The 16828-nt window shown below is 35.4% G+C and overlaps 1 protein-coding gene across 6 annotated transcripts in view; it reads left to right on the top strand.

Moving 5' to 3' along the window:
• sbf2 (SET binding factor 2) overlaps window positions 1–16828 on the top strand; it is a 169574-nt gene that overhangs the window by 122460 nt on the left and 30286 nt on the right. For all 6 annotated transcript variants that reach the window (XM_051114468.1, XM_051114466.1, XM_051114465.1 and 3 more), the window contains exons 18-23: window positions 838–1008; window positions 2017–2288; window positions 10344–10516; window positions 11519–11592; window positions 13064–13259; window positions 15728–15855. In XM_051114468.1, coding sequence (XP_050970425.1) covers window positions 838–1008; window positions 2017–2288; window positions 10344–10516; window positions 11519–11592; window positions 13064–13259; window positions 15728–15855 — 1014 coding nt within the window. The remainder of the gene's footprint in view (window positions 1–837; window positions 1009–2016; window positions 2289–10343; window positions 10517–11518; window positions 11593–13063; window positions 13260–15727; window positions 15856–16828) is intronic.

Raw genomic sequence — 16828 nt, 5'->3', positions numbered from 1 at the left:
TCTTACTGTCCAATAACTTTGGACTGGTGTATGTCCCAATACTAGCCTATTGTCTTTCTACATACTCAAATATGTACTTTCTATCAGCAGTGAAGCACATACTTTTAGTGTTTAGTCAAGTATGCTAATTGGTAAATTGCCAGAATCTGTTCTTGCTTATTATGATGTTTGCCTTCGTCTTTCCATTCCATTTCCTGATTTTTCTCTTTCCTTCTTTCCATCTGCCGTTTCACTTGTGATTGTGGTTTGGTTCGCTGCAGAAAAACTAAGTATCAAAGACAGTTTGTCATAACGTATGTTCAGGGGTTAGATGGTAATTTAATCTGAGGTGTGAGCTGTACAGCCCAATGGAAGGTGAGAAAGACATCATGCATGGTGTGCAATCCACTAAGTTCTACATCCGTATGTGCAAATGCAATAAATACAGCTTTCATAGCTTTAGCAGATGTCCTTAAGAGTCAGTAAGCAGCCCACAGGTGATCTGGTTTGTGTCGAAAAGCACAGAATAACACTAGGGTCATGTTTTCAAAGTTTTGCCTTGCAGTCTCTCTCTGTATGAAGCCTACTGTATGTGCTGAGAACATTATGACCACTAAAAATGACTGATTGCTTCTAAAACCATTGGCAACAGTGTGTTACTTTCCTGTTTTCACCATGCTTTTTAATGAACTTCTTTACAAGCGGCGTACAGCCCAGTTGGTTTCATGAGCTGTGAGGACCCCAGCTCGGCTGGTTTGACCTTTTAAATAGACAGTAGCAGGCACTGTGTTTATCTTAGCAGGCTGCTAGGCTTTAGTTCATATTGTGTTGCCTGATGATCTATTTTCTTGCTTACAGAAACTGGCAGCTGGCGTGGACCAGTTCGCCTACACCTGCGTACAAGACCATCCCATCTGGACCAATCAGCAGTTCTGGGAGGCCACCTTCTACTCTGAGGTGCAAAACCAGATCAGAGCGCTTTACCTCACCGCCCCTGAGGAAAAACAACTCATCACTGCCAAGATCAAGGTAAAGTCTTGAGGTCGACTGTTTTTAACTTTTTGATGAATCCATCAGTTTTTGAAATGTGATTTATTAAAAAAAAAAATGTGAAATGCAATTCATTCATGCAATGATGTGCATACACATTCTGTGATGAGAATGTTTTTAATTTCTGAATTAAAATTATTATTTAAAATACATTTTGGGGGGTGGTTACAACTATCCGCATGTCTTTATGCCGAAAAAAAAAGTCTAATTAAAAGAATGAAATTCCTGAAAAAATTATCATTACCAAATTATCATTATCATTGATATATCGTTCAGTATATCTCTTAAAATAGTTAGATCTTTTATGACGAGACAAGGTTAGTTCAGATTTTAACTGTCAAATGTTGCAACCCTCTAAAAACATGGATATTTATGAATTATAATTTGTAGGTTTAGTTTAGGATTACCTTAAAAAATATTGATGGGAAAAAAAAACAATTAATTATGAACAATTAAGATGCATACACTCACAAGTATTCAAGGTGTAAGGAAAATAATAAAATTTAATCTATTTGATGGTAACGTCACATGACTTCAAGTGTTGAATTGAAACTTTTGTTAAAAAAAAAAAATTAAAACCAACAAGAACCCAATGTTACAACAATTTGGTACACTCAGTTCACACTAGATATTTCCTTACCTTTATCTTGGACAATCATATTTATAACTGACCCACTTAACATTGCAGTTTTGTTTATGACTGATTTGCGATTGCAGTTATATTTACAAGCAATAAAAGATAATAAAAACAAGAATTACTAGGAGTAAGGCTTGTAAACTAAGACTGATGTGCCTTGTTTGTTTATGAGTGTATTATGTCGCAACATTGTGAGTTTGGTTTTTGTTCAAGTCAGTTGAAACATGGTTGGTTTTGATAGAGATCCACATAAACTCCAGTGAACGTTGACTCTGGCATTATTTCGGGAAAAAAGGGATATTTATCCTGGTTCTCATCTCTTCGTCTTACCATATCTCTCTCTTCATCAGGAGCAGAGTACATTGTCCACAGCATCCAGTGAGTCAGAACGAACTGCTATGGACCTTGCAGCAGAGCAGCTGCGTGCTTGGCCCGGTCTGAGCAAAGAGAAGCAGCTGGAGCTGGTGAAGAACGAGGAGAGCACAGTGTTCAGCCAGGCCATCCACTACGCCAGTCTGATGGTCTACTTGCTTGTACCGCTGGACACAAGCAAAAACAAACTCCTGCGCTCCGCGCCTGCAGCTGACTGGGAGAGCGGCAGTAACAGCATCCTCACAAACAGGCAAGAGACTCTTTTTTTCAACAGTGCCTGGCAGAATGTCTTATTTACATTTACATTCATGCGTTTGGCAGACGCTTTTATTAAAAGCAACTTATATTTCATTTCAGGTGCACATTATGTCAATTTTGCTTTCCTTGGGATTCAAACCCATAATCTTGGCATTGTTAATGTCATGCCCTACTGCACAATGCTTTTAAAATACAAAATAATATCTAATTTTAAAGGTTAAAAGATTAGTTCACTCCAGAATTAACTGTGTCCTGATAATTTATTCACCCTTATGTCATCCAAGATGTTCATGTCTTTCTTTCTTCAGTCCAAAAGAAATTAATGTTTTTAAGGGATCTCAGGATTTTTCTCCATATAGTGAACTTCAATGGGGGGATCAAAGGGTTGAAGGTCCAAATTGCAGTTTCAGTGCAGCTACAAAGTGCTCTACACGATCCCAGCCAAGGAATAAGTGTCTAATCTAGCAATACGATCGGCCATTTTCTAAAAAAAAAAAAAAAAAGTATATACCTTTTGACCACAAATGCTCATCTTGCACTAGTCTTGCATAGCCAGACCTTCAGATTGACGGCAGAAGGCCTGGGAACCTTGGCTGCTTTGAATGGCCAAGGCCTGCCCAAGAAGCCATATGACTGATAGGTAAAGCAGCCAATCACTTTTCGTTTTGTGCCACATCATGTTTAGGGGATAACAGAATAACAGACCGGTGTGTAAAACTCTTGAACGTGTTTTAAAGATTTGGTGCCACGAACTTTTAATATTCTGAGCCATTTCAACTAAAAGAAACTTGCACTAACTGATCCTAAAATATATCAGTGCTAGAGCCCTGCATGGACCTCAAATATAGGCCCTAGCCCAGCCCTTGTCCGACAGCTTATCAGAATTATCAGCCCGAGTCCAATCCGAGCCCACTGCATTTTTTTCAGTGGAAACAATATTCCGTCATTTTTGCTCATAAAGGTAAGAGTAATACATCATTTGGAAATGTAAAGGGTCTACTTTTATTTGTGTGCATTCACAGTATCAACAATACGTTGCAAATGGTGCTTTTATAAAATAAAGGAGACAAACATGATGCGCTTTTCGTCTCAACAGGAGCGCTTCACAAAAATGAACCGAAACTCAGCGAATACATACCTCATAGGCATGATAAATGTATCTATAGAAAGCTTTAAATTATTACTTAATGAAATAAAACAAATCGAAAAACAAAAACTCTTTCATTATGTAATCTGTAAAGATGCATTTCTCTCTAACGGTACGCCCAAAGAGGACATGGCGAGTCAGGAACGGCAACTTTATCCCTGTGACACTGACTCGGAAAACACTAGTTTATTGATAAATTATTCAAAAATCTCTTTACTATTTTCCCCCGACACATTCATGGTAATAACTTTTGCCGGTGCTTTGCGGCAAGCTTTAGCCAATTACGTGCGCTTGAACGTGGATCTGTTCCAGCTGACACTAAACGCCTTCCCAGGTCTCGAAAGTGAAAGCGAAGTCTTGTGTTGTTTTCACCAGCACAGAATTTTTTTTCACCACCATAACTGGTATTTTTTCGATTTTTACGCAAAATAGAATGGGTTTCATTCTCACTGGACGCCAGAGGGTGCCCTTGTGCAAAAAAAAAACAACCCACAAATGCATCAAAGTAGCAGCACTAATGACGTTCCGTTCCAGTTTCTCTAGTATGGATAAAATAACATTAAATGTTTTGAATGACGAAATGTAAGGACAATAAACACTTGTCTGCAATAATATATGGTTTATCTGTGTTCTTCAAGCCCTCTCGTGTATTTTCATAAGCCATTGCTAATCGATTTAACGGTTACATAGAATATGAGTATAGAATTTATTGTCTGCCTCATTCTGATATAAGAATCCACATCAGATCATATAAGGAAGTTGTTTCAAACACTCGACTGATGTTGTGAATTAAAAACAAGTTATAATGTTTTTTTTTTATATAACTTTTGTTTTTACAACACTTGTTGGAAAACAGGTTTAGAAAGGCTTGTCATTGCATGTCATTAGAATGGAAGATGCTCTGCGTGTGTTGCTTTTTCAAATGTAAGCGGGGAAGCGTTTCCTCATTTCAGCACGTGAAATCGCGGGCACACATACAGCAAATTCCGAGAGAAATAAAACAAGGAAGTTATTTAAATGCAGAACCGAAAAAACGCAATTCACAAGCGCGTATTGAACCGTATTGCAACGGTTCAATATTATATTGAGTATTGTGACATCCCTAATATATATTATATATATATATATATATATATATATATATATATATATATATATATATATATATATATATATATATTATTATTATTATTATCATTTATTATTATTTTTTTAGAAAATGACAGATCGTTTTACCCCTTAAGACCCTTATTCCTCAGCTGGGATCCTGTAGAGCCCTTTGAAGCTGCATTGAAACTGCAATTTTGACCTTCAATTCGTTGGTCCCCATTGAAGTCCACTATATGCAGTAAAATCCTTGAATGATTTCCTCAAAAACCTTAATTTCTGTTCGATTGAAGAAATAAAGACATGAATGTCTCGAATGAACTAAACCTTAAAGTATGCTCCCTGCACACTCATTTGCCTTACAGTTGACCTCTACCTGCAAATGATTAAAATATCTTCTGCATTTTCTCCACATAAAATCCCCTAATTTAATGGATCATTGTGCAAGTTGTGAATCTGAAGTTAGAGCAAAAGGAAGAAAGTGCATGAATTAGGAAATATTTCAATGTCTAAATTAGAAAGTCAAAATCACTAAAACAAACCACCCAGACACTGATTAATAAAGGTCGTCACTTAAAATTCTCTGTGCGATCAAGGAGAACCCAAATAGAGGTCAGTGATCATGTATGAAGGAGATTCAGTACGGTGTCATTGATCAAAAGGATACAGGTGAAAGAAATTTAGAGTTTGTCAAAATGCTTAATAGTAACTCATGATAGTAGAGATGTGGGAGAATATTTTGTGCTCAAATAAGATCTTAAATCAAATTAATGCTGCCCCCAACTTGTAAACACAATAAATATTGTGAAATATGGGGCTGGTTGCATAATGCGATGCGATGTGATGGGAATGTGTATTGTTTAAAATTATAGTGCATAATATAAAGTTAAACCACTAGGCTTTTTGTAAACAGTTTTAAAAAAACCCTTTTTATTTTTTTGCCAATTAGAAAACTTAGCCTACAGTATAAATCATTATGTGTGTTTGGATGTGGCTGACTTATTCAATGCCTGGAGAAACTGAGCTAAACCACTGAATTCAATTACAGCATCTTTTAACGGTGACAAAGAACATTTTGTGGCACTGTTTGAGAACTGCTGAACCAGTTTCGTTTAAGCTAATCTGAGCAGAAGAGTTGGCCAAAGTGTGCAAATCAGAGATGATTCTGCCAAAGGTGATTCTTTAAACTATGAAAACAGCACATTTCAAGCACAATTTGCTTTATAACATTACATAATAATTTGAAAACTATTCAAATCCGTTTCATTGCGTTGAAATAAAAATGTCACAGAGAAGCACAATTTCAATGTGTCATTTGTAGCCCTGTAAAGCGAGAGAACTGGTTATGGGTCTAAACTCTTTTGCAGGTCACCGGTGCTGCAGTACATCTGGCGTGTATCACATCGGTTAAAATGGAAAAGACACACAGCAGGGGCTGACGGTTATCCCTTCACATTGGTTACGAAACGCATTCCAATATAAATCAGCTTGATTGTTTCTCAGTGTCTTCAACTGTACAATTGATTCAGTCAGTGAGCAAAAGCGTAGACAGAAGTAGCCTGGTGCAGTTCCTCAAGAGTCCTATCCAGTTAAACACCACATCCTTTCAACCCCTCCGGTAGCCCGAGTGCTGATCTGCTTCAGCAGAACGATGAAATGAGTTGGCCGTTTGTGGAGGGAGCGCTCAGCCATAACCGAAAAAAGTTGGAGGGATAAGGACGTAGAGCTTTGTAGTAATAACAATAATATGTGTGAGTTTTGGGAGGCTTCATAGTCCAAATGGGTGATCTTCAGCCAAATGCACGTCTCCAGAGTTGATCTTTCCCTTCTCCTGTCCTTTTCTCTTCCTCTCAGAAATTTTTCAAGGCCAATAACTGCACACTGAGAGTTTTAAGTGCTCATCTCAGATGTCACATGTTTTCTTTTTCCTCTTTATTTTTAATTGGTGGTGTTTGATATGGCAGGCAAATTATCTTACGTTTGCTTACTCCTAGGATTAGGGGATTTGATTCCTCAAATTATGTCTTTTGTTAAGGAAAAGTATGCTATTACTTTTCTAAGCAATCATACTAATCATTTTCACCTGCCAGACAATAAAATAGGGGGAAAAATCACTTAAGGCAGGGGTTCCCAAACATTTTTGTCGGCCAAACAGCTGAGACACAATACTTTAAAGTACCCAGAGATTAGAATTTAAAATTTCAATAATTTAGCAACACATGGGCTCTGCTCTCTGAAAAATAGTATTAATATCTCACTGTTCACTGTTTCTCTTTCACTGCTCTCTAAAAAAAATTGTATTAATATTATTTACTTATTTATCATTAGTAGAAGTAATAGAAATAGTTTTTTATTGTAATTATAAAAATAAAGACAGAAATGTATTACTGTTGTAAATTACAAATGTACAGTAAAATAAAAACAAACATTTGATGTTTATAATAATGAAATTCAGTCTATACACTTATTTAATTAAAATGCAGCCTTTGATTTAACAGTCACACATAATATTGTGATTATTGTTCAGCCCCATTTATTTATTTTAAGTTTACATTTAACATAATGAATAATTTTTACCAACTCACAAATCCCCTGCAGTTTTCTTATTAACTCCTGTTTGCCAAAACAATCTTTAAGGCCCTGATACATTCACTTTTTTTTTTTTGTTTGTTTGGGTTTTTTTGGAATTTAATTTTCAGCATCCACTCCATCAAACAGACAGTTAACGGTAACACTTTGTAATAACTAGTATATAATAACTCCTTAATAAATAATTAACAATTACAATTCTGAGAAAGAAAAAAAAATTCACCTCAAAGTTGGACTTTATAACTTGCAATTGTGAGTTTATATCTCACAATTCTGAGAAAAAGTCAGAATTCCAACAAAAAATTGTGATATCAGTTTGCACTTGCAAGAAAAATAAAATCAGAATTGCAATTTTTTCCTCACAATTCTGACCTTATTTCTCACAGTTTATATCACACAATTCTAAGAAAAAAAGTCAGAATTGTGACTGTATATCTTGTCATTCTGACTTTATAACTCGCAATTGTGAGTTTATATCTCACATTTCTGAGGAAAAAAAAAGTCTGAACTGCGAGATAAAAAGTCTCAATTACCTTTTTTTGTTTTGTATTCAGTGGTGGAAATGGGCTTCCATAATTAACAGATAATTATTTTATGTATATTAAAATGCTTACTAAAGTCATTGAATTTTTAATGCATATGATCTTGTACATCTTGAAAATGTACAAATGATTTTATCAGATGTTATACAATGATTACAAGCTTTTGTTAATGCACAACAGTTGTTTCTATTGGGGTGTGATATGGGTAAGGTTAAGGACAGGTTTGGTGGTATGGGAAGGTCTAAGGGTTGGTCAAGGAGTCAACAGAGTACAGAGGTCAGTTTTTTATTACTATAAGGGAATACAGTTCAGTCTATTTATATTACTTTTTTTGCTAAATGATAAATGAGGTATTTTCTTTAAAATTTGATTATTTATGTCTGATTCAAGGAATATTTTGTTTCATGATACTCAATAAAAAATATGTTTTGCACCTACAGTAAATTACAATGTGTTATGTCTTTAGCAAGCATTTGGATCAACTTAACTAACGACTCTACACACCAAAGTTGTTACAGCAGCTAAAAGTCCAATGCCCATAAAGATACTAAAAGATTAGTAGATGTTTATAAATTGTAATTGTTTTGCAATTGGATATTGCAAAAACATGAGCAAATGATTAATAAATTATATGTGATGATGTGTAAAAAAGGTGAATTCAGGTCAGTTGAGCAACATTTTGGCATCAAGATGACTGTTCATGATTAGTAAATGTTTCTGAACATTTACAACTGATGAATGGTTTCCACTTTAAAATTTGGGTGCTGCAAAAAAAAACATGAACAAATAATTGATAAATGATTAATTAGATGTGAAAATAAAAGAAGTCTACAACAAACGAAGACTAAATATATTACCTTTCCAGACTGTGATTATGAGTTAATCAATAAAGTGAACATGAATAGTTTGTGAAGTGCTTAAAATGACTATTTTTCACAACATTTGTGGAAAAAAAAAAAAAAAGATGAACTGAAGTTGGTCACACTTTTTAAACATAATAAATATTTAACAGCGACTTTTCCCTCAATAAACTCCTAATTTGCTGCTAATTAATAGTTAGTAAGGTAGTTATTGAGTTTAGGTACTAGGTTAGGAATGTAGAATTTGGTCATGCAGTATAAATGCTTTATATGTGCTAATGAACAGCCAAGATGTTATTAAAGGAGAAGTCCACTTTTAAAACAAAGATTCACATATAACGTACTCACCCCCTTGTCGTCCAAGACTTGTCTTTCTTTCTTCAGTCGTACAGACATTATGTTTTTGAGGAAAAAGTTCAGCATTTTTCTCCATATAATGGACTGGTATAGTGCCCTAATTTTGAAATTCCAAAATGCAGTTTAAATGCGGCTTCAAACGATCCCAGATGCGGTTATAAACGATCCCAGCCAAGGAAGAAGGGTCTTATCTAGCGAAACAATCAGTTATTTTCATTTTCAAAAATGCAATTTAAATACATTTAATTCTCGAATGCTCATCTTGCCTTGGTCTCGTTGAACTCTGTGTATTCTGACTCAAGACAGTTAGGGTATGTCGACAAGACATGAACATCTTGGATGACAAGGGGGTGAGTACATTATATGTGAATCTTTGTTTTGGAAGTGGACTTCTCCTTTAATAGGCAACTAGTTAATAGTAGGAATTGGTCCCTAAGCTAAATTGTTACCCTGAAGTTTAATGGCATTTGTTAGCATTGAAAGTACATTTACAAATAAACTTGTAATCATTGTATAATTTCTGTTAAAAACATTTGTAGATTTTTAAAAAGTGCGTAATCAAATTAATTAAAAGTTTATTGACATTTGTAAACATTAACTAATGATCCCTTAAGCGTTATATAATGTTTGTTAATAATTTATTAATGATGCTTTTAATTATTGTAAACCATGTCAAAATCTTTTGAAGATTTTTTTTTTTTTTAAGTGCGTGATCATATGAATTGAGTTGAATGACATTTGTAAGCACTTCAATTTACTTCAAATAATGACCTGTTAATCATTAGATTGTTTAATAAGTACATTTGTAAACATTAACAAGCACATTATCTCACATTTCTAGCTATGTAAATACACATTAACTAATGATCTGTTAAGCATTGCATAATATTTGTTAATGATTTATTAATGAAAGTTATTATAAAGTGTTACCCAATTATGTGCGTAATGCTTTTGATGTATACCCTACTGATTGTGACGTATGAACATGTTCGGCATCACTGTGCTGACGATGAAAATAGCATCACAATGAGACACCTCCTTTGCAACTGTATATCAGTACCCTGGCACTCATGTTGCATTCATTGGAGATAATCCTTAGTGGTTAATTTTACTATAGACTTGCTTTATTTCTGCCTGAAATGTCAGGAACTGCTCTCTCTATTTGTAAACAGAGTTAGAGAATTACATCACTTTTCCACCAGCACAATGTGCACTAAGGCCAGGAGATTTCTGTCCGTTTCCTAACAGTGGTATTTCAGACCAATTGTGTGCGACAGACTAAACAGACATTGAATTGTGATTGGTCGGTAAACCAATGTAGCAGAGTTACACCAAAGCCTCTTTAAATAGCTGCTTGTTATTTTAAGAATATTGAGAGTAACATTGCTGTTGTTGGTTGTGTTTTGTTAAAGTCTGCAATATAATTAGTGTTGTGCAATAAACAGTATTGCAGGGAGTGTGGCCGAGAGCTTTGACACTGAGAGCGGATTTGAAGACTCTGAGACCAGTGATGTTGCCAACTCTGTGGGGAGATTCATCTCTCGTTTCATTGACAAAGTGTGCACAGAGAGTGGAGTGACGCAGGATCATATCAAGAGTCTGCATAGTATGATTCCAGGTAAAACACTGTGTGCGCACTCACACAACCAAGAAAAAAATTATTTTTATTTCAGCACTCTGACAGCTGTACATGCACATGGTTAAAATGTATATATTTGTATAAGGGTAGGTGTATATTTTTAAAGGTTACAAGTGCTCACCATTTTTACTAGTTAAAGGGATAGCTGACCCAAAAAATGAAAATTCTGTCATTAATTACTCACCCTTGTTCCAAAACTTTGTTCATCTTCAAAACACAAATTAATAATATTTTTTTTGTTGAAATCCAAGAGCTTTCTGACCCTGCATAGAAAACAACACAACTGACACGTTCAAGGCCCAGAAAGGTAGTAAGGACGTCATTAAAATAGTCCATGTGACATCAGTGGTTCAACCGTAATGTTATGAAGTTACAAGAATACCTTTTGTGCACAAAGAAACAAAAATAACGACATTATTTAACAATTTCTTCTCTACCGTGTCAGTCTTCGACACACATTCACGTTTTCTTTGCACACAGAAAGTATTCTCGTAGCTTCATAAAACTACGGTTAAACCAGTGATTTCACATGGACTATTTTAACGATGTCCTTACTATATTTCTGGGCTATGAACGTGGACGTTGCGGTGCTGTCTATGCAGGGTCAAAAAGCTCTTGGGATTTAATCCAAAATATCTTAATTTGTGTTTTGAAGATGAACAAACGTCTTACAGGTTTGGAACAACATTTTCATTTTTGGGTGAACCGTCTCTTTAATTTTCAGTAGTCCTCTCCTGTGACAAATGAATTTATTACTTCACAGATATTTTCTTTAGTCAAAACTGCATGGAAAATAATTATTGTACAATTTCAAAAATGCAATTCCAAGTACTTATACAGTAGATGGACTTCAGTGTCTTACTCTTAATGACAGTTCAAGATATTAAGTGGTTTTCATAGAAAAATGAAACTGAAATGGATGGAACTGTGACTCAAAGTCCACAAAGTTTCCTGAATTAAGGTATTTATATGTTTCTACAGGTCTTGTGGCAATGCAGATGGAGACTTTAGAGGCTGTTCATAGAGAAAGCAGAAGACTGCCTCCCATTCAGAAGGTAAGAACTTGTTCACTACTTGTGAAAGCTGTTTGAGAGCTTGTATGTCATTGGGTTTGTTGTGCTACCATTTTGGCGGAATTATTAAAGTAGCTGCACTCACTTTGTAGGAGTTTGTTCTTTTAATGAATTGGTCAAAATGACTCAAGAGTCATTGTTTAGATCATTAAATCATTCTAATGACTCTTCAACTGAAAGGAATAGTTAACCCAAAATGAAAAGTTGCTGCAGTTGTCACCCTCAGGCCGTCTAAGATGTAGATGAGCTTGTTTCTTCATCAAAACTGATTTCGAGAAATGTAGCATTACATTGTTTGCTCACCACTATGTCCTCTGCAGTGAATGGGTGCCATCAGAATGAAAGTCCAAACAGCTGATAAAAACATCACAATAATCTAGTCCATCAGTAATGTCTTGTGAAATGAAAAGCTACATGTTTTTATTAAACCAGTCCATCATTAAGATGTTTTTTACTTCAAACCATTGCTTCCAGCTAAAATATGAGTTCCTGATCCATAACATTGTTTTCTCCAGGGAAAAAGTCATCTAGTCTGAATCAGGAGAAAAACATGCACAGATCAAGCACTGTTTACAAGCACAAACAGTCCAAAACAGTTCTAACAAAATATGCACAACAGGGGATGTGTACACTTCAGTTCTACATGTGAGACGATGTGCAGTTAAAGATACACATTTTTGCAATGGTTTTTTGTATTATTAAGTACAAATTAATTATTTCAAACACTAAAATGCATCAAATGTAAATGCATTGAATCAATATTGTATTTTTATTAAAAACTCTGCAGTAAATATTGCCTAACTTCAATGCAAAATGTTGTGTGTAGTAAAGCTGATGATAAATGAGACACTTCAGAGATGCTTTGGTTGAAGAGGGAATTCCGGGCTGAATAAAATCTTGTTTTTTTTTGTACAGGACCAAGTTTGATTTTCAGGAGGAAAATAATTCATGGTAGATTGTTTATTAGTGTGCAATTCTAGGGAAGTAACTGATGAAGTTACCAACTGGCATCCCTAGTGTGAGGTGGACTGTTCTTCTGTAACGCAGATTTCCACATAACAAATACTTGCTGTAGTTCCCTTTTTCTTTTTTTTTTTTTTTTGAAGTTGGCTCCGTTTCAGTTCTTGTCACCCTTCTGTATCCAACTAATGAGCTAGATTATGACACAAGGAAAGAACACACTGTCTGGACAGTGTAAAAATTGATGGGTTATGTCTCTGGTGGTGAACAGATGAGGCTTGAGTGTGATTACTGTGCCTGGAGCTAAACCTAATAAATGGTGTGTACTCCATCATCAAGAAAATAGTTTATTTTGTGTGAAAAAGCAGACCACAGAGACTTTGTTTTTTTACATTTCTGTTTAGGAGAAAGGTAGTGAACATATTCATCTCCGTACCAAAGCATTTACTCCTGGTCGTCAGCAGACTACATTAATATCATTGATTTTCTCCAGCCCAAGATCTTGCGGCCTGCCCTGCTGCCTGGAGAGGAGCTGGTGTCCGAGGGGCTACGGGTGGTTTTAGACCCTGATGGTCGAGAGGAGGCCACCGGGGGCCTTCTGGGGGGACCGCACATCCTGCCAGCAGAGGGAGCACTTTTCATCACCACATACCGTATTGTTTTCAAAGGCACTCCTCACGACCCACTAGGTAATTCTGGAATTTCTTCTTGAATTTTATGACCTGTTTTTACGAATATCAGAATAATTGCAAATAATGTTGATTTTATTCAACAGTTCAGTCAAGTAGTTAAAGAGATAGTTCACCCAAAAATGAAAACTACCTCATGATTTACTCACCCTCAACCATCCTAGGTGTATATGACTTTCTTCAAATACAGTCAGAGTTATACTGAAAAATGTCCTGGCTGTTCCAAGCTTTATACTAGCAGTAAATGGCTGTTGAGGTTCTAAAGCAAAATAAAGTGCATCCATCCATCATAAAAAGTGCTCCACAAGCTCCACATCCACAAGTGCTCAGACATGGTGATGAATGTGGAAGTGCAGAGAAGAGAGCAAAACAAAACTCCAGTCATGAATTAGAAGTACAAAACAAGGATTTGTAAAAAAAAAAAAAAAAAAAAAAAAAAAAAATAGATAAATGTCTGAGGATTTCAAGCCAAGAGGAGACTGCTTTTCATTTGTTGTACACAAAACTTGGTTCTCACGAGACACTACGCTACACCTACGTCCTACATCATCCACTGGAACGCCACTCTCTCATGATAGTTAGCGGAAGCTAGAGCTTACAGTTAATAAAGTTTTAAATATGCATATTTTTCTTACACAAACACATCGATTTGCTTCAGAAAGCCTTTATTAACCTCCCAGAGCCATGTGGTGCACTTTTTATTAGGGCTGGCTCAATATCACTTTTTCAGAACCAATCCTGATCCAATACTAAAAATTCTGAGTATCTGCCGATGCCGATACCGATACTGATACCAATTTTTTTTTTTAAATCAGTGTAGAATTTCTATACCTCAGTGTATGTTGACCTAATCATCACTCTTTTGTGTTACACACAATCTACTAAATATAGACAACTTTACTGTTAAGAAAAACAACAAATGAATGAATATGTAATTATAATCTATGACAAAAATACCATTGTAAACTATGTTAGTAAAAAAATCAGTAGCAAAAGTTACTCTAGAAAAATCATGAATGCACAATAATTTTGTAAAATCTCAAATTAGTGAAAAAAAAAAACAATTTAGTGGGGAACAAATAAAAATGAATAAGTGTAAGACTGAATCTGGTTAAATTACACACATTGCTCTTTGTATTGTAAAATACATTAATGAAAAGCAAGTAATATATTTAAATATAAATATGTATACTGTAAAATTAAAAGACATTTCTTTTAAACATATAGCACAGTAATGAGGCAGCACCATATGACAGATCAGACGAACAAGAAAGGCTATTAATAATCTTTTATTGCGCAAATATTATAATACGAAAGGCTCTAATACAAAGTGGCAGAATCATGAAAAGTTTGAAGCATAGAAAATTTTAAAGCACAAAGTGAAGAGATATTAATGCTTTTCTATCTATTTCTTTTCTATCCCTTTATTATTAAGTGACATTTTAGACACAATATTGACTGCCGAAAATAGTTCCAAACAGACGAGCAACCCAGTAAATGATTCAGCATTTTTTAACTAATCAGTTGAGTCAATGATTCAATGACTCATTCGTAAAGAATGTTTGAATGAATCAATGAAAAAATAAGTCGATGACTCATTCATTCATAAACTAAATGTTAAAAAAATGAAAACATTAATATCATAACATTGCTTAGGCAGTAATTTTGTAGTGTAAATGCATTCATGCTTTGAGCTCCATTGAACAGTCTGTGTAATGCCACTTCAGATGCAGCTTCTTTGTTTCCATTTTCCATCCCTATAGTGTCTTACTATTATAACTTAATTTACTGAAAAAATGTAAAAATTTGACATGAAAGATTGCATGGGTTTTATAAGGAATTAATGGAAAAAATGTCCTAGAAATTATTTTAATTGGCCAATTAACATATGCTTATATAAGTAAGTAGGTAAGAGCCTCTCTCCCCCCCACCACCCAAATGTTATTTTTCCTTTTCAGACAATAACTTTTTTTTTTTTACGTGTTTACCATGATGCTCTATGTATATGTGAAAAAAAAAAAAATAAAAAACCTAAATTATATGTTCATCACTTCGAACCAACTTTATGACCTTTTTGAATCTTCTAAGTTTTGGTTGCTTAGAAATTAAATGGAGCAACAGGTCCTCTCAGGTTTCATTCAAAAACATCTTAGTTTGTGTTAGATGAACCAAAATGTGTTGGGTTCAGAACAACATGCGCATGAGTAAATATTTAAATAATTTTTGATGAAATATCCCTTGCCGCCACGAGCTGCATCACACCAGGTTTGACGTCAAACCAAGTTTGTTCTAAATGCATTTGAATCTCTTTATTTGAATTTTGTTTGCAACAACAAAGCATGAGTGAGTTGTGAAAGAATGTTGTTCGAAAGAAGTTAGAGAGTTTACTGTTCTATATTTAGACAGTATTACCCTGCTGGATTCATCCGTTTATGTTTATGTTTATGTTTGTGTCTGTGTGTGCACAGTTGGCGAACAGGCCGTGATCAGGAGTTTTCCGGTATCCACTCTAACTAAGGAGAAAAAGATCACCATTCAGAACCAGCTACAGCAAAACATGCAGGAGGGGCTTCAGCTGAGATCTGCCTCTTTCCAGGTACTGACGCACAGAATACACGGCCAGTAAATGGCTTCAATCTGAATATTATTGTCCAGATATGTTGAATATGTTGTTTAACTTTTTTTGGGATTGGGATGGGATTGTGCATTAGTAAATAGTGTTTTTTGTTCATATGTTTTGATTTGAAATACAAATAGTTTGCGTATTCCCCAATCATTCTTGTTAACCCTTGACATCACACGTGGGGCAAGCTGGACCGAAGCAGACACAGCGTTGTTTCAAGAGGTTGCTTTTAAGTGCTTATCTTTCCTTATTGTTTGTATTTTGCTTTGAACCTACAACTTCTCTGTTGTGCCTTACCATCTCGGTTTTTATCAGAAAGTCATTCAGATTTCAGTGAACCAGATGCAATCTGTTGTAAAGCACTTTTTATTAGAGCACTTATTTAGACTAAGTTAAAAAGCCTATTTAGGAACAACTTGATTAAATTCTTTTAGGAATTATGTTTGCTGAAGAGGAATGTGCACGTCTCAAACGTCTCTCTCTGTTTGACTCATTATAACAAAGTCTCTTCATGGATGAGGACAGAGCAAGAGAAGCACATGTTGTGTTCTTCACTATGCATGGACTATAGGGCCATAAAGATTTTATGGCTCATTCCTATCGTTTTACTAACTTAAGCTGTAAAATCAGGCCCTGTATGGAAGCGAGGGTCATTTGTGCTGGTCTGCCCACGTGTGGCTGCCAACAGTTGGTGTCTGGGGTACATTATCAGGCGCTCATTAAGACCTGCAGTCCACGCGAGAGATCGGGTCAGACCCCTGAGGAGCAGAGATAGAGCAGTGCTGGGGAGGTGGAGAGGGGATATGGGGTCACGCAGACAAGCATTTGCACGGCCAAACCTCATTTTGGAATGTTCTCCCCAGAAAAGTGGGAAAAGATCTTGTTCCATGCTGCTATCCAGCTCAGAGCACTTCTGCAAGTCATTTCTCTTGCCCCCAAAAAATTT

This window comes from Labeo rohita, chromosome 7 (assembly GCF_022985175.1).
Source record: "Labeo rohita strain BAU-BD-2019 chromosome 7, IGBB_LRoh.1.0, whole genome shotgun sequence".
In the NCBI taxonomy this organism is placed as follows: Eukaryota; Metazoa; Chordata; class Actinopteri; order Cypriniformes; family Cyprinidae; genus Labeo; species Labeo rohita.
Note: the sequence above shows the minus strand (reverse complement) of the source record. Positions and strands in the feature narration are given on the sequence as shown.